Source organism: Ctenocephalides felis, unplaced genomic scaffold, assembly GCF_003426905.1.
Source record: "Ctenocephalides felis isolate EL2017-DRISC unplaced genomic scaffold, ASM342690v1 CF-g0.4_SCAFFOLD_01604, whole genome shotgun sequence".
Lineage (NCBI taxonomy): Eukaryota > Metazoa > Arthropoda > Insecta > Siphonaptera > Pulicidae > Ctenocephalides > Ctenocephalides felis.
In genome coordinates, this window is record NW_020537758.1 from 24,772,640 (window position 1) to 24,790,718 (window position 18,079).

Consider the following 18,079-nt stretch of genomic DNA (forward strand, 5'->3'; position numbering starts at 1 on the left):
ATATATTTAAGAAATGCGGATGGTTTTTGTTTCTCAATAATAATTGTATATTTAGCAACTATACCATACAATTTTCTTAATATTTTAAAAAACAAATATGAGATACAATACTATGTATTATAACAACTAATTTACACTCATAAATAAGAGTACTCTGATTAATTTAAAAATTACCGTCTACACTGATTAATTTAAAATTGACTGATATGAACAATTGACTTTTAATATAAAATTATGTACATGAGTACTAATTGCTATTATAAAAGAAAACTAACTATACAAATTATTTCCTGCAACTAATATAATTATGTATATGCCACTGATGCTTTATTATAAATATTTATTTATATTTCATTAAAACTCTACAATTAATTTAAAAATAATCTTATTCAATCTCTACAACTGCACCAACTTTTGACAAGGCTTCTTTTAGTTTTTCTGCCTCATCTTTGCCAATATCTGATTTTACAACTGTAGGTGCACTTTCAACAAATTTCTTAGCTTGAACTAAATTCATTCCCTCCAATAGCGTTTTTATTTCTTTAATAAGTGCTACTTTTTGTTTTTCATCAAACTTCATTAGTTTGACCTGAAATTCAAGAACAATATTGGGTTTCAGCATAAATAGAAAGTACGATCGTAAAAATTTAAAACCTCAATGTTTTTCACAATAAAACTGACCGTAAAAGATGTCTGTACTTTTTGTTGAACAACTTCTTCTTCATCCTCAGCTTGACTGGCAGCGGGAGCAAAACCTCCCATTGGCATCATAGGTGCATCAGGTAGATTTAATCTCTTTTTCAATAAAGTAGTTAGCTCTGAAACCTAATAAATATACGAATCATTTACAATTTGCCCATTTTTCTTTATTTTTGAAATTAGATAAGACTCTTAGTAAATACCTCAAGTAAATTCAATTGTGCAATGTCCCCAACAAGCTTCTCCAGTTTTGGAGATACTACTTTTTCTTCACCTTCTGGTTGGGGAACAGATAACTGTGGTACGCGACTAGTGGTTTGAAAACTTTGGGCTAATAACACTCTATTGCAAAACAAATGTATAATTAATTTCATAAATTATAATTATTACGACTATAACCTAAAAACTAAGTTAATGATTTCACACTACAAAATTACCTGTGGGCACTGCACCATTGGGCACGGGGCCTAAACAAAACTTTAAGTCCTTGCATATTCTAATTTATGTATTAGTTAAAATTTCCCAAGATGCTATTAAGTAATTTGTAAAAAAATTTATCTCCACAACTCACAGGAATGGTTGTTTCTCTTAGCCAATGTGAAGATAGTAAGTTTAGTTAAATTAAATGATCAAAACAGTTACTCCATCTTCAAAACTGTGTTTTATTTTTTATTCAAACCCTCAGATAAGAGAGAATTCAATTCATATAAGGTGAGTTTATAGATTAACATACTATTTTCTTTTTACGATTTATATAAAATTATAATTATATTTTATTCATTTATTAACTATATTGTATATAAACTCACTCTGGAGTTCATAAACTTCGTAAGTGTTTGTGCACAACTTTTGGTTACTGTTTTTGAAATCATAAAAATTATGGATTAATGAAAGCTGTAAAATAATGAAATTAAATAGTTTTAACTACCAATGCTATTTTTGTATTATGTCTAAGATTTATTTCGTATATTGCAAGATAGTATGCTCAAGTATAATATTACGTAAATGATCATTTGCGTATCTCATTGATTTAACAAGGAATGCTGATATGAAATGATAAAAAATACATCTACAGAAGGAACAACAAATGAATTAATAAAAATATATATAAATTTATTTACATTATTATAAAATACATGACTTAATTACTTTCTAAAACTATATAATTTATGTTTAAAGTTTTAATAAAGATATGAACTCTCAAAAAGGAATCTTGCATTTATCAAGTTAACCACTGAATGAGTCTTTCTGTCTTCGAATTTCAGCCATGGTTCGTACTTTGCACCCCGTATGTCCAGCATATTGTTGTACACAAACATCATCCACCCTCATAAAAGGATTTATCATTTTTTCTTTAGCAATACTAGATGGTACCTAAAAGTATAATTTTAAAATGATTATAATTTCAATATTATCTTTACATAAAATTTGATCATAAAGTAGAAGAAGTTAAAAGATATCTGTGTAATTGTTATAAAATATTATTGCTCTATGAATTTATTTGATGAACATTTTATGCTTTCTGCAATAGAACAATGTTTTGAATTACCGTTGGTGTGTTCTTATTTCTCAAATCCGATGCCCATTTTATAGCTTGCTCTACTTGTTTGTTTGTAGGATCTACTTTTTTGGCAAATTTTAAGTTTTGCATTGTATATTCATGACCACAAAACACTTTCGTTTCATCAGGTAAACTTCCAAGCACAGACATGGCATGACACATTTGTTCAGCAGTACCTTCGAAAAATCTGCCACAGCCACCAATGAACAAAGTATCTCCTATTGACAAAAATTAAAATAATTTATTTTAGATAATGATAAATGCTCATATTTTTTTTTTGAAAATGAAGTCATGTTTACCTGTGAAAACAGCATTATCACCTTCAGCAGAAGTAATATAATAGCACATGTGTCCTTTAGTATGGCATGGTGTAAAGAGACATTGTACATCTAGAGATCCAATGCATAAAGTATCATTATTGGATACTTTATTTGTAAGGCAATTTATTCTCTCGTCTCCACCAAAAACCTCAAGACTTGGCACATGTTTTACTAAATTGTCATTTCCTCCGGCATGATCCCTAATATGATCATGGGAATTACATGTGAATGCTATGAGAATTTAGTGATTGTATCACTAACAAGGATAATTACCAATGATGATGTGTTGTGAGTACTTTTGTCAAAGTGGCCCCTTCTTCTTTTACTGCTGCTAGCACAGTATCCGGTTCAACAGGATCTACAACTGCAGCCTGTTTAGTTTGCTCGTCTATTATCTGGAATTAATAAAAACCTAATAAATAATAAGACCTAATAAATGCAGAGAAGATAATACATATTAAATTCAAGAAAACGCAAAATCCCCAAATCTCAAAAGTATCTAATTAGATTCCTATTGCAAATGAATGGAAATGAGCAGATGCTCATATGTAGAGTATTGTAAACATATATGCATATATTTGAAAATGTATGACATACGTTGCCAAATTTGTTATTAAATAATAATATAAAAATTGTGTATATGTGTATACCATAGGTGTATACTAACCAAATACATATAGTTATCCTTTAAAGCGGGTAATATTCTGATCTTCATTTTATCTAAATCTACAACAGCGTCTGTACTATGAAATCCTCTTCCTACGCACCTTGCTGTGAAACAAAATTAAAAACAATCACAAACAAATCACGAACAATGAATTTTCTGCCATTCCATAAATGTCACAAGTTTTGTTTTGATTTTTAAATTTGGCTAACCTTATAAAGGGCGTTACCTTTAAAATATAGAGCTGTGATTCTTTGTGCCACGCCGTTCGGCAAATTTCTTAACATTAAACCGATCATTTAAATTTGAAAATAATTTTGATGTTTAAATGAGAAATGAAAAAATAATACAAAAAATTTATTATCTCTTTGGAGCGCACATTCAAATGAACGGCACACTGTGCGATCACAACAAAACTAAACGCATGCGTCTCGCGGAACGCGGAGTCGACGCGTACATCTAAGTTGATGATTGGGGGAGAATTTTATCATGGGTGTTATAAAATATTATGTTAATAATGTGATTGTTAAATAATAGTGTTTATGTTGAATATATTTTATCAAATATTTGTTCGTAGTTGTTATAGTACAAGTAACGTCCAGTTCCCACACGTTATGTATTGCTTTTGCGGTTTTTCCTGAACGGATCAATATTGAATCATATTCTGACAGAAATTGGAGTATTATAGTAACAAGGATCTCAGAATATATAATTTTTCATATAATTAATACAAGTATACATATTGCTCACTAGGTTTTTAAGATGCCAATAGTAAATATATTAAAACGAGCATCTAGTTACATATACGGATCAGAGGACGAAAATGACTCGGAGATGAAATATTCAGATAACGAAATATTATTTTGTAAGAACAATGTATGTGTGCATCCTCCAACGATGGCCAGACAAGAATATGATGTTGTGCATCATCCTGGATATCTTACTGTCACAACAAAAACTTTTATCGATCAATATAACAATGCCAAAAGACCAACTTTATTTTTAAATTGGATTCCTAACACAACTTTGAGAAAATGCCCGTCAACGGTTGAAAATAACGTAACAGATGAACTAAAACAACATTTTCATGAACCACAAGAAATTAAACAAAACGGTAAAAATATAGAACTTCATAACAATGAATCGACTATTATTAATCAATCACCAGTAATAAACAATCATTTAGTAACTCAGACTTGTCGTAACACTAATCCTTTTCTCGAACCTTATCCTGTTGATGAAATAAATCTTGAAGTGGCTAGAGCAATTGATTTATCAGAAAGCTTAAGTATGAGTTCTGTGTCAGATAAATTAAGTTCTTTATCGGCTGAGCTGTCTCCTCAGAGACCAGCAGAAGAGGAACCTCAATTCTGCGATGAACAAGAACCACTTTTAAGACCTGGTGACACGGAACCGGCCGTCACATTTCCGGAGAGCATTCCGGAGGATGATCATTCTGTGACCTCGGTCAGTATAACAATAGCAGATCCTTTAATAGAGAATATAGCAGCTGTAAAAGAAGATACTTTTATGAGATCAGTATCCGTTAGTTCTTGTGAAGACAGCATTAGTCCGAACTGGATGTCCACCCCAGAATTATTTGCTCTAAAACACAATTTGTCTTTCCCGGAAAGCGTGAGTGCATCTCCAGTTATGACAAGGAAAATGCCTCTAAAATGCAGAAGGTAATTATAAAATGAATTCTAGGATAAGTGATAAATAAAGAAAAATATTATTTTTTTTATTATATAGTAATTTTTACACCAGTCCTGAAATGGACAATAAGTAGGAAAACATCTTTTGGCCAATTTCAGACATTTTGAAAATTGAAAATATTTTTTAATGTAACATGAATTTCTAATAATATCATATAGTACGTGTATATTTATATTAAAATACATAATGAATGAATTGTGAAAGAGTTCATGGCGTTTTGCTAGCCATCTAATATAGTAAAAATGCATCAATGTCTTGTTTTAAATTTGTTATTTGTTTTGATTACCAGCTCTTTCTTTCGACGTCTTCCTTGTCTTTTTTTATCAATTTCTTTTACATGAAAATTCTTCTCGTTCAAATAATAAACAAAACAAAGTCTTCACCTCTTGCCTCTTGCACGAAACTAGTTCCAGTCACTTTCTGTTAATTTCAAGGTTTTCTTATGAATATTCTCTACATATTGACTTGAACATATACATATTTATATGTGTGTTGTATACATATTTCGTGTATTCAAATACTTGACTCATTATAAATTATTTGAAACGGTAATTACACAATTGTATTTATATAAGATTCTTATACAAGAAGATTCTTGCTAAATCTTATTCTTTAATTGCCAATGAGACCAGTGTACTAATTGTGTGTGATATAAGTTTTTCAATAATGATACAAGTTTTTTTTGTCAAAATCATTGCGCAGAATCTTATTCTATTTTTTCATTTTTGAATAGATAAAAATATAACCAAAAATAATTATTATAAAACTGCAGTAATTTAAGAAAAGCAAAAGCTCTAACAACGCACAAGCAGTAAAAAGCTCTATAAAAATTCATCGTCAAAATTTTAAATATTTACTTCTCATCCTGCGTCAGTTTCCTGACCTGGACAATATAATTTACTAGATGTAGCACTTGGACTTTGTGGTTTAAAAGTAAAATAATGCGAGAACTAGTATTAATTGTTTGTAAGAAACTTTGATCTTTGATCTTTCATACATTATATAATAGAGTATACTAACATTTCTTAGAAACATAGAAAAATACAATTATATTGAATCACATGAATAACGTCAGACAATTTTATTACTAAATTAATTGTATGCACTTGTACTTGCTTTTACATATAGCCCATGAATTATTTCTTAATAAGAATATACCAACAATATGATCGGATAGTCCATGCATCTTGTATTAAGGCAACATGCCACTAACACCTAGTTTATTTAATGTTTTTCTACACAAATAAGTTAAATTGTACTTTTTGTGTGCTATATTATATTATATTATATCTTTCTAGAAAGACGAATTATCAAAGTATATGCGTACGTGTTCTTGACCACGGATTTAAATCCCAAATAGATTTATCTTTTGTAATATTGACATTCTGATAATATATACATATATATTGTATTTATACGTATATATATATATTTTTATCGCACTATTTATTAAATAATATTAATGTTACAAACGTGTCTTTATTAAAACATTTTCCAAAAAAATATTACCACTCAAAATACATCATATATATACATATTCATTTAGGGTATTTATAAAAAGTATTAGAAGTTATGTATCGAATAAAATTTTGATTAGGCTATAAGAAACAGAAAATTTGACTACAAATTGTATATATATATATATATATATATATATATATATATTAAAAATTCGTACTTCAACAATAGTTTGACCCACTGGTCAAAAAGGTTGCCCACCTTATGTTCATGATTATATTAAACGGCTGTTTTTAGTGCTTGCCCTTGACAATGTGAAAGTTCTTATTTGTTTCTTATTGGAATCCACTGCATTCCAGGTTCTAATTCAGTAAAGCTTTGTAGTATTTGTTAAGTCAAAAATATATTCAAGATGAATAGTAAACAGAAAATAGTTGTTTTGATTCACTTATACTTTCACACGATATTGTACCTATTTTTTTCGGAAAATTTTACTTTCTAGTTGCTACTTTTTTTGCAAACGCTGGTAAAATAACTGTTAAAAAGAATAATATTGTCACGACATAGATACTTGTATTTTGAATTATTAATAATCACAATAATTTTATATTGATGATATACCATATAAATGTATAGATAGAATTATGTTTGAGAGTCTCTATTACTGCAAGTTATTTCAAACATCAATAATAAAGATTCTCAAAAATTTTTTTTTCTTACTAAGATTGTATATAAATATATATCTATGCACCTATATACCAACATTTGTTTAGTTAGCAAGTATTAAATGATAATGCTAGAGACATCAATATTTGCAGACCATACACACGTTTTCAATTATTGCTAGTATGAAACTAATATCTTTTACTGCAAATCAATGATCAATATTTTATGGTTTATAGAGAACTTAATCTAAACAAGAAATAGTAATCTAGTTAATAATACTAAACTATATTCACTCTATTATGATATATGTTCTTATATGTTTGACTTTATATTATATTTTAACACTGGTCACATGACAATGGACTTTTTTATTTATAAAATTGACTATAACATTCATGAGTTACTTACTTTTTATTGAAATTTTAGGCAAGAATATTATTTGCAATAAAAAATGATTTCAGAATGATAAACTTAATTATACTTCTGTAGCAGTTATCTGCATCTTATGCAAATTTCCGAATTTTATAGTTGGCCTTCCTTTTGCATAAAATTTGCATGCAAATAATTGGTAGTTTTTAATCCAATCTGCTGGATCCAATCATAAATGTAAAATCATTCTAGCCTTCTATATTTCAAACACAAAGTTGGCATTTGGAGGCACATACCTGGAGTATTTTTTGCAAATTTAAAATTTGCAAATTTTATAGTCGACCTTCCTTTTGCATGATATTTGTATGTAAATAACTGCCATTTTAGCAAATCCAATCTGCTGGATACTTAAGATTCCAATCATAAACTTAAAATCATTCTAGTTTCATATATTGCAAACATAAAGATAAAGTTGGCATTTAGAGGCACATACTTGGAGTATTTTTTGATAAAATAAATTTTGTTTTAATACCTAATTATAAAAACACTTTCTTTATTTCTAATAGTAAGTTCTGTATTTTTTTATCATGTTGCAGATTTTCAGTGGATTTATCCCAGATGCGTTCTCTTCGACTATTTTTCAGCGATGAGCAATGCACATGTGGCCAATTAGTGGTTGCATCTCGCGAATCTCAGTATAAAATCCTGCATTTTCACCACGCCGGTTTAGACCACCTGGCCCAAGTTTTACACCGCTGGCACTCTATCATGCACAACGTAAAAGCCGCTCCAGGTAAGATAAATAAATAGATAATAATTTTTATGTAGTTAGAAATTGATCTAATTGTAATATTTTTAACGTTTTGCTCGGTGTTAATTTTGTAATGATGTAACTTTTCTTAATTAAATAATCTTTACGCGATTGCAGTCATTAAGAGTATATTATATAGATTTTACGTAAAAGATAAATGTATTATCTTTTTGGAACAATGCGTTTAACAAAAAATATTTACCAAATTGTATATTGACGTCAGTTACACGATGCGGTATTATTTTAAATATAACAAATTTTTACTCGTTATCATTAAAACTTTATTGCTTTATTTATTCTGTGATGAAGATGAAAAAATTTAAAAATATCTAGTTACTTTGCAGTTATTAAATTCACTAGAAAAGTGCGCACATTTTCTGTTTAATAATTTTCGAGTGTTATTTTCGACCTAGACTTTGTTCATTTCATAAAAAACACGTTGTTTGAAAACAAATCGTTCAAGAGAATTAGCATCAACTTATAAATATTTAACATTTCAAGAGCTCTTATTGATTTATTTTGCATCGAATGCTATTTCGCACTTGCAATTAGTATTATTGCGCTGCAAATACAGTTTAAGATAAAAATAGAGGTCCCAGGTTTAATATTCTCCTCGGGCAGCATGATATCAAGCGGAGACATCAGTTTTTACTAGGAAATTTAGATAGCAATATGCTTCCAAGTGAAAATAGCCTTTGCTGCATCAATAAATAAAATAATCACTATTACAGACATTATAAGAATAAAATTCATCACATAGTCGTAGGACAACTGTTTGGGTTGCCAGTCAAGTCAGTTAAGTTACGTCACCAAAAAAGCTCATAAAGCTCTCAATATCTGATCTTTATTCAAATCATATATAGACTAAAAAGTTACTACTATCGCTACTATTTGATTTTCGAGTCAAATAAAGCATACAAATAATAATTCTGATACATACTACCATATAAAACACAATGGTGTGAGCATTATGTTGCAAAATTAACTATAACAAAATACTAACAAAAAGAGGAAATATAACAGATGCCTAAAATATGTTATTGGTTTCATATAATTGATTTAAATTATATATTCGCAAATTAGTTTCGAAATAATATGTTTTATCAATTATGTCAACGCTCGCGACCCATCAAGTAATTTGCGATAAAAAGTCTTGATGTCGTTATTCCTATGACAAATCAAATTTTGTTCGGAAAGTTTTAACTATTATTTACAAATATTTTTTGTTGTTATATATTTAGTAATACAACAATTTACATATGTACATATACATTTTCATATAAAATTCATGTTCACGATATCATTACTCATACAATTACACCTGCGGTAGTTTTAAAAGACGCATTATGCGTTTGAGTCACCTTCCTTTAATCAATGTTTTTTATTTACTTTGTAGAAGTTTTTGTTAAATATTTGCTGAAGTCCATTCTTGAAATTAAAAAAAAGTTATGGATAAACAAACATTTTTGATGATATAGAGTTATGGGAAAATGTGGGTGAATTAGTTTATGAATAATTTAAATGATTTATATTAAACACATAATAAATTCTTGATGTAATGCGTACTGCATTAATGCAATTGCATACATACTTTATTCAAACTCAATCTCTAAATATATAAAAATACATAGAACGAAGTAATTATGTTATTATTAGATAATATTTTGTCTTAAATTCAAACTGCATTAAAATTATCATTTAAAATTTAATAATAAATAGAAACAAGTATATTTTAATATATCACCAGTGCTATGAAATAATAATTATCTATTAGGTCTGTAAACATTTTTGATTCAGATAACACATGTTTATTTAAATTGTCGTTCAAAATAAAATCGAAGTGGTTTTATCAATCGTTTGACGTATATATTGCTTTATTATCGCATTTTTTGACAATATTTGATTATTTAAAAACTGAAAATAATCAAATCATATTTTTAAGTTGAGAACTAAAATCAGGTTTAGATATTTATTTTATTATTATAAATATTATGAATTATTAAATGTACCTTTTAAATTTAATAAACAACAAAACACTTGAAAATTATGCAAGTAATTATTAATCAGACGATAAACATATTCGTGTATTATTATTGCATTTTAATTTGAATTTTTTGTCCTCACATAATATTTTTAATATGTTTCATGGATATTACTTAATATGCCTTATATGGATTAATAGCACATAAAAAATTACATAAAAATTGCAGCAAATTTTACTTATTAAATGATCAACGTCCTTCATGAAGCCTTGAGAATGTTCATCGTTACATAACGGAATTTATAATACTGGTATACATGTTATGAGTAATTTAATGATTGTCAAATATTTACAAATTTATTGATTAATTAATAAAATAATGAAATTATAAATACTAGCTGTAAGTGGCATTTCACCATAAGGCAAGTTGGAAAAACTTTGCGATATGTGCGAATAGTCGATTAGATATAAATAAGAATTGAGATTAGCAACTCTTTAGATAGTGATCATAGAACTTTGAAATTTCGAAAAGGCCAATTATTCTAAATTTTGATAAATGTCTTTAATTAACGCACTTTTTGTGGGACTATATAGTATGACGTTCGTTAAGACTATGATTATTAGCCACATTATTACGTGACTTTCACCAAAATTGCACCAAAATCGTGCAAAATATTTTTTTTCAATAACTAATTAAGAAGAAAAGTCTGCATCAAACTTTATCGAATGCTTTTAAATTTTGCCGCATTACGAAAGGTCAAATTTTAGCTCATACACATACATATCCAATTTTGGCCTCAAACTTCAAAAGAGCATAAAATTAGTAAAACGGATTTTCTGGCGAAATCATAAGCTTCTTCTTCGGGGAGTTGAAAAATAGCAGAGTACCAATTCATAAATAGTATAAAAAAGTAATTATCATAATGCGGTTTCTTTAATACAATTCCTTGGGATTTACAGAAATAGATTAAATTTTGTTGTCATAGAAACGATATTTTTCTTATCTGCATTCGTTTTACGGAACATATGTACCACAAATAAATGTTATCTAATAAAATTCGACATGGTCATATAGAAATTATTGTGTACGATATCAGCGGCCAACGTTCTCTGCTCCATTATCAAGGTTTCATCTAAAAATAACTATCGAAATTGCTTTTCAAGAATCGATTGCCTGTATTCTAATAAATGATTGATTCGATTCCACCAAAGCTGCAATAAAAATGTATAGAAATGTTGAAGTTTTCATGGCATAAAACATCAACATTAACATTTCTAAATATTTCAATTACTGTAGAACTACAATAATATTTCACATATTTTTTATATTAATTTTTCAAAACAAAAGAATTTCTTACAAAATTATACGTCAAAAAATGATTTAATAATATAAAAAATTAAAAACAGTAATGATGAATGAAGATAACGAAAGAAGTTCTCAAGAACCAGCGCCGTCAAACAAATTACCCAAAGGTTCATATTTCTGTCTGTGTCAAATAGTTTTGTCTTCTTTCGGTTTGTTAGGAACAAGAGCAGTCATGCCATTATATTTGCGAAATAAGTTAGGCTATACTAATAACGAAGCTACTGCTGTCGTCCATGGTATGGACTTGATGAAATTCTTCACACCCATCGGGGCTATCATAGCTGACAGTTTTTGGAATCGATACTGGATTGTGGTTGTGACTCTAATATTAGCTACTATTGCTAGAATAATCCAATTCCTAGGTGCTATCCCCATGATAGCTCCCAAAATGGAAATTGCCAGAATATACACATATTGCTTCTACTTCTTTCTTGGTATTGCTATGGTTGGCCTAGAGTCTGCTGTTATGAGCTTCCGAGGTGATCAGTTTAAACTGCCTGAACAGAACGCTGCTTTCAAGAAGTATGTCCACCTCCAATATTATTTACACAATATGAGCATCACTTTTGGATATTTGCTGACTCCATTGCTAAAAAGCGAGATCCATTGTTTGGGTCAGCAAGATTGTTACAGTGCATCTTTTGCTTTATCGACAATTTTTTCTGCTCTTTCGGCCACTATATTTGCAACTGGGAAAAAGTATTACAGAATCAGAAAACCAACTGGCAATATGATCGTGCTGGTGTCGAAATGTATTTTTGAAGCTCTTCGTACGCGATATAAAAATCCTAACCCTCGTCAAGTGCAACATTGGCTGGACCATGCAGAACCAATTTATGGCAGCCAACTTGTTAGCGACATAAAGAGGCTGTTTAGTTTAATTAAATTATATACCACTATTCCCATATTCTTTTCACTTTATACTCAATACATGACAAAATGGTTATTTCAAGCATCTAGAATGAACGGTAGGGTAGGATCGTATACTATCGTTCCAGATCACTATCAATTGCTCAATCCAATTATTATACTAATCGTGATGCCTTTGACAATAAAGTTTATTGATCCACGTTTGAAAAAATGGCATATGGATCGCAGTCTGAGACGAATGACTCTTGGTGGTTTTCTCACAGCTTTAGCTTTCATTGTTGCAGCGGTTCTAGAAACGGAGTTAATGAAAAATGCTTCAAAACCCATAGAAGAAGGACTTGGTCAAATCAGGATATTTAACGGCTTGCCGTGTGATTGCTATATAGTAATGGACCAACTGGAAAGCTTGCCAATAATTACAGTAACATCCTTAGGATCATATACCAATAGATTAAAGGTCAAAGGCGTTAAAAAGTTTACAATGTCTAGTATAGGAACTTGTGGAAATTTTAGTCAATTTCCTGTATCCATCGTAGAAAAGAAATCTGTGAGTGTGGTGATATCGACACAAAAAAACGTTACGGTTATTGAAACTAACTTGGATAACGCAGATAAAACAGACGGGAGCGATCCTGACATCACAATGCATGGAATGTTGTCTTTGCACAGAATGAATCTTCAAGATTCGAAAGGCACTAATATCACTTTAAGAAGCAAAACTAGTTCTATGGCAGCAGAAACTTATAATTTATACGTCGAAGGAAGAAAAATCCACAGTTTTCAATTATTATTAGGCGGGTCTTATGTTTTAATCGTGCAAGAGAATAATACTTCAGTTTACGTAGTCGTTGATCCAAATTCTATACACATATTTTGGATTTTTCCTCAAACATTTATATTATGTGTTGGCGAAATATATTTTCTGCTTACATTGACAGAGTTCACTTACAGTCAAGCTCCAGATTCTATGAAAGCCCTCATATCATCATTGAGAATTATTTCTATGGCTATTGGGCATTTTATTGTGATTTTTTTCACTATGTTCCTTTCCATAGCAGAAAATTTGAAATACTTCATGTTTTCCGCGTTTATGATGGTAGATATTGTTGTTTTAATAATTTTTGGACGAAAATTTAAACCAGCAATGCCAGATGTAAAACTGATTTAAATGTTCAAATTGTAGTATGTCGACTTTTAAATATATATTTTTTATTAATAAACGTTCAACATTTGTAAAGTCAATCATTTTGTTGTAATTTAGAAATATATATGTAAGAAAATAAATGTCACCAAAATATATTCGATATTATTTTGAAATGCAAAAGCAGTATTGAAAACAAATTTTATGGATGATAGCAGACTTTGCTAGCTCACTTTGATTAACTAAATCGACGTTATGAAAAATCTATTATTGACAGTTGTAAAGTTTGAAAAAATATAATTTATTGAAATTATATACTAATATAATCTATTTAAGGAACGGATGAACGCGATTTACCATATCGGCATTTTATGGTATGTAGACCAGAGGTCAGTACATCGGAACTTCATCCTGAAGAAGGTTCAATACCCAAAATTACCGAAGATTACTTTTATGGAACTCTACTCAACGAAAAGTGAGTAATAAAATACCCGCTATCGTATCTATAAATTTGTGTGCATGAAATAATCAATAATATTATTCAATGAATCCTTAAATTATCATGAAGAATTTACTAAATGCTAATAATCAATCTAACAGCGTCCTTAATGAAATTGTCTTATGTTAATATTTTTTACACACCTGTCTCGGAATATTATTTACCCATGACGCAAATAATATAAATGCTAAGCCAATGATAATTTATTGGATATATATATATATATATATATATAAATATATATATGTGTGTGTGTATGTATACATATATACATAAATGCTTACTCATGAAAGTGCATTATTGTTTGCCTACTCTATGCCTGGTGTTTAATGAACATATTTGCAGGGACCGACATATCGAATAACATGAAAATTAATTATATAATTTATTTAAGAAAATAATTTATTTGCGCATTGCAATATTCATTATTCGATTCATACAAAGAAAAAAAACAATATAGACAATGAAAACTGATATAAAGCCCTACCAAGTGAAAATTTATCTGAATTTTGCATAATTTGAATATGAATACAACGATAATCTTTATTAAAAATAAATACAGTCCTAAAAAAATAAATATTAATGCTTAAATATGTAAAAAACAAAAATCGACATTTGCATTGAAATGTTTCACTTACAAACCAGTCCGACCTCGACACTATGTAAATTACTTAAAATTACATAAATGCAAAATTTATTCTATTCTAATTCCGACCAGCATGATACAGTTAAATAAATTATTAAACATAAATCTATTTTTCCAGAGGTCAAATAGAAGATGACTTAATATTGCGCAAAGGAGTATTCTTTGGGGGCCTCGAGAAAAGTTTAAGAAAAGTCGTATGGCCATTTTTGCTACATTGTTATTCCTACAGTTCGACTTACGAAGATAGAGAATTCCTAACGCAAATAAGGAAACAGGTATTTATATGTGGAACAATTTATATGCAAAGTTTTGAATAAATATTTGCGAAATCAGCCTCAAAATATATAAAAGATCATATGTAAAAACCCACTTATGCAAAGAACTTATGCAATAATCGCTTGATAATAACCTTCATCTTAAAATTATATATGAATATATATATATATATATATATATATATATTTATATATACATATATGTTTATATATATACATATATATCTGCATAATTTTAATTATACATATACTTTTACCGAAAGGTTTTTCTTTACGCCCTCACATTTTAATATTCAACAATCTGTCCCTTATTTAACACAACTCCAAAATACCAAATGACTTAACTAAATTAAACTAAGTAATTTCAACCTCTCATTTTTCACCAGGAATATGACGAGTTAACCAGGAGACGACTGCACGGTATGGGCGAAGAAGAGACCGAACGTTTTAAGAGAACCGTACAATGTGTGGTAGAACGAGATGTCGTAAGAACTGATCGAGGAAATCCTTTTTATGCAGGAGAAGGAAACCAAAATGTGGAAATTTTGAAGGAAATACTTCTGAACTATGCCGTATATAATCCAGGCCTAGGGTGAGATACTGAATTATAGCACATGTTTTGATTTTAAATTATAACCATGAAAGACAAATCGACGCCCAAATCGTCAAAAGCCAAAAAAGATCAAATAAATAGATATTTGAATGATTTGATTTTGAAAACAGAAAAAATCAACAAATTTGTTACTCAATCAACAGAAGCCATATATGTGATGAATTGAAGCCCAACTTATTCGAACGATTATAATTAGAATGAGTACATCGACCGCTGGAAAAAGATAATACAGTTTAATTTTATAAAATGCTTATGCATACTTGTATTATATAATTTACAAATTTCAAATCACAAAATGATAATTTTTAATCTTTGGTATATTTTTTATATCGCCAGGTACACGCAAGGTATGAGCGATCTGCTTGCACCAGTATTGTGCGAATTGCGTTGTCCAGCATTGGCCTTCTGGAGTTTTGCTGGTCTCATGCAAAGAGCTATATTTGTAGCCACGCCTACTGATAATGACATAGATAGGAACTTGGTACGGAAATTGACAAAAACAAATGTATAAATATATATATATATCTATATATATATATATATATATATATATATATATATATATATATATATATATATATATATCTATATCTATATCTATATCTATATCTATATATATATATATATATATATATATATATATGTATATATGTATATAATATTTATAGAATATTTAAACAATATCCAGTGATAGAAATGCTTTTTTGCATAAATTAACCATGCGATATCACTTTTACACGAACAACAGGTATGTATTCAGGTAAAGCACTGTTCGTTTCAAAGGTGACTTGCATTGTATACAAATTAGCATTATCTATGTATCATACATGCAGCATAATACGTGAATAAATACATAAGAGTCAAATAAGAAATAAACATTAAATTTACCTGGCGACCTCTGTTTGAGATTAAAATTGAGACTTCGAAATAAAATAAATATTTCAACCTAAAGCAAAATATGCAACCGTAATATATGTATATATAGGGTATGCCAAATAACTTTTTTTAGGGGGTACGACTTAAGCAACCCTACTGTGTACTCTGCACTCTTTACATTTCACTTTCAAATGAAAAAAGTGAAAATATTTAGTAGTTTTTTAATAGCATTTTCGAACAAAAAGAAAATTGGCAAAATATTCAGTAGATTTTTTAAGGAATTGTTCAAAAAAACGTACATCTAACTTTTACATCTTTCTGCTAATAATAAAAAATCGAGTTGGCCGACCGGCGCGCGAAATTTTTGACATAGTCTTAGCAGCTTCGTAAAAAACACACCCACATACCTTTTCCAATTTTGGTAACGTTTTAAAATATCTTTAAATGCGGAAAAATCATATAATTAGCAAATCGGATTTTCTGGTGAGAATCCGATTTGCATCTATTTCCGTAAGGTACTGATACATAACTAGATGTTTAAAATTATTTTCAATAACTAGCTATTACTTTTATAATATAATCCATAATCATAACTATAACTTTTTCAGAATTACTTACGAGAACTTATCAGACTGATGGTACCTCATTTTTACGCACATTTAGAAAAACACGCCGACGCCATGGAGCTTCTATTTTGCCATCGTTGGATACTCTTGTAAGTAAATAAAAAAATATATGAACGAATTAAGTACTACACTATTTTAGAAAAAATAAAAAGTATAATATAAATTAAATATATCAATTTCCAGATGTTTCAAAAGAGAATTCACCGAAGCAGTAGCTCTGCGAATGTGGGAAGCATGTTGGGCTAATTATCTCACAGATTATTTTCAACTATTTTTATGTTTAGCAATTATTGCCGTTTACGCTGATGACATCATAGCCCAAGATCTCAGGACCGATGAAATGTTGCTTCATTTCAGTTCATTGGGTGAGATGATAATTTTATATGTTATTTTAAAAACATCCGAAATGGTTACTAAATAACTAACAAAATGAAGGAACAAAATATACTGGACAACTGTTAATCTAAACAATTGACTTACATATTTCTGTTTTCCTTAGCCATGTACATGGACGGTAGTCTGATCTTGCGCAAAGCACGAGGTTTGTTATATGAGTTCCGTCTAAGAGCCCGCATTCCCTGCACGTTAGCAGGCCTGTGCAGGCGCTGCGGCTCAGGCATGTGGGATTCTGCCCACCACCCTGCCGTAGAATGCATAGGACACGATGGTGACGTCTGTCCTGCTGAATAGCTACGGTTCGAGACCATCTAGCTGTCTAGGGAATGATGGATGGATAGATTGGTCCCGGGATTAAGGTTACGGAAAAATCTGGATGTCACAAGGCGATTTCAATAATTTATTTAGTTAATTCATATGTAAGAAACCTCTGAGCTACCGTGGCTATATGTGATCACTTTAAATTTATTCCGAGAGTAATGTTAATAATTTTCATATATGGGTCATTCTTTTACAAACCGGGCAT

The 18,079-nt window shown here is 29.4% G+C and overlaps 3 protein-coding genes across 4 annotated transcripts; 1 reads left to right on the top strand and 2 right to left on the bottom strand.

Moving 5' to 3' along the window:
• Positions 1 to 312: 312 nt before the first annotated feature.
• On the bottom strand, positions 313 to 1,278 carry LOC113372562 (39S ribosomal protein L12, mitochondrial-like). The gene is made up of 4 exons (XM_026612910.1): positions 1,137 to 1,278; positions 903 to 1,041; positions 682 to 825; positions 313 to 589 (listed from the first exon to the last, which is right to left on the bottom strand). The coding sequence occupies exons 1-4, from the start codon at positions 1,190 to 1,192 to the stop codon at positions 386 to 388; spliced, it is 543 nt and encodes a 180-aa protein (XP_026468695.1). The 5' UTR covers positions 1,193 to 1,278; the 3' UTR covers positions 313 to 385.
• Positions 1,279 to 1,917: 639 nt separating this feature from the next.
• LOC113372560 (hydroxyacylglutathione hydrolase, mitochondrial-like) lies at positions 1,918 to 3,645 on the bottom strand. 2 transcript variants are annotated; one of them, XM_026612907.1, is made up of 6 exons: positions 3,474 to 3,645; positions 3,248 to 3,351; positions 2,854 to 2,975; positions 2,560 to 2,780; positions 2,249 to 2,478; positions 1,918 to 2,073 (listed from the first exon to the last, which is right to left on the bottom strand). In XM_026612907.1, exons 1-6 carry the CDS (start codon positions 3,541 to 3,543, stop codon positions 1,927 to 1,929), a joined length of 894 nt encoding a protein of 297 aa, XP_026468692.1. In that variant the 5' UTR covers positions 3,544 to 3,645; the 3' UTR covers positions 1,918 to 1,926. The 2 variants fall into 2 exon arrangements, with proteins under 2 accessions (XP_026468692.1, XP_026468693.1); XM_026612908.1 differs by having other exon boundaries at positions 3,457 to 3,523.
• Positions 3,646 to 3,916: 271 nt separating this feature from the next.
• On the top strand, positions 3,917 to 17,847 carry LOC113373549 (TBC1 domain family member 16). Its single transcript, XM_026613840.1, has 10 exons — positions 3,917 to 4,929; positions 8,050 to 8,230; positions 12,477 to 12,486; positions 13,959 to 14,097; positions 14,886 to 15,042; positions 15,429 to 15,634; positions 15,992 to 16,136; positions 17,140 to 17,246; positions 17,341 to 17,522; positions 17,657 to 17,847. The coding sequence occupies exons 1-10, from the start codon at positions 4,007 to 4,009 to the stop codon at positions 17,845 to 17,847; spliced, it is 2,241 nt and encodes a 746-aa protein (XP_026469625.1). The 5' UTR covers positions 3,917 to 4,006.
• The last annotated feature ends 232 nt before the right edge of the window (positions 17,848 to 18,079 follow it).

What these genes read in the sequence shown, in the direction of transcription:
- LOC113372562 (XM_026612910.1), bottom strand. Translation starts at nt 1,192, where the DNA reads ATGCAAGGACTTAAAGTTTTGTTTAGGCCCCGTGCCCAATGGTGCAGT. An exon ending in CAATGGTGCAGTGCCCACAG is followed by an intron (nt 1,042 to 1,136) that starts GTAATTTTGTAG and finishes GTTTTGCAATAG; the next exon opens with AGTGTTATTAGCCCAAAGTT. An exon ending in CACAATTGAATTTACTTGAG is followed by an intron (nt 826 to 902) that starts GTATTTACTAAG and finishes TATATTTATTAG; the next exon opens with GTTTCAGAGCTAACTACTTT.
- LOC113373549 (XM_026613840.1), top strand. Translation starts at nt 4,007, where the DNA reads ATGCCAATAGTAAATATATTAAAACGAGCATCTAGTTACATATACGGA. An exon ending in GTATATAATCCAGGCCTAGG is followed by an intron (nt 15,635 to 15,991) that starts GTGAGATACTGA and finishes TTATATCGCCAG; the next exon opens with GTACACGCAAGGTATGAGCG. An exon ending in ATGACATAGATAGGAACTTG is followed by an intron (nt 16,137 to 17,139) that starts GTACGGAAATTG and finishes TAACTTTTTCAG; the next exon opens with AATTACTTACGAGAACTTAT.
- LOC113372560 (XM_026612907.1), bottom strand. Translation starts at nt 3,543, where the DNA reads ATGATCGGTTTAATGTTAAGAAATTTGCCGAACGGCGTGGCACAAAGA. An exon ending in CTCACAACACATCATCATTG is followed by an intron (nt 2,781 to 2,853) that starts GTAATTATCCTT and finishes TGATCATATTAG; the next exon opens with GGATCATGCCGGAGGAAATG. An exon ending in GAAATAAGAACACACCAACG is followed by an intron (nt 2,074 to 2,248) that starts GTAATTCAAAAC and finishes TTATACTTTTAG; the next exon opens with GTACCATCTAGTATTGCTAA.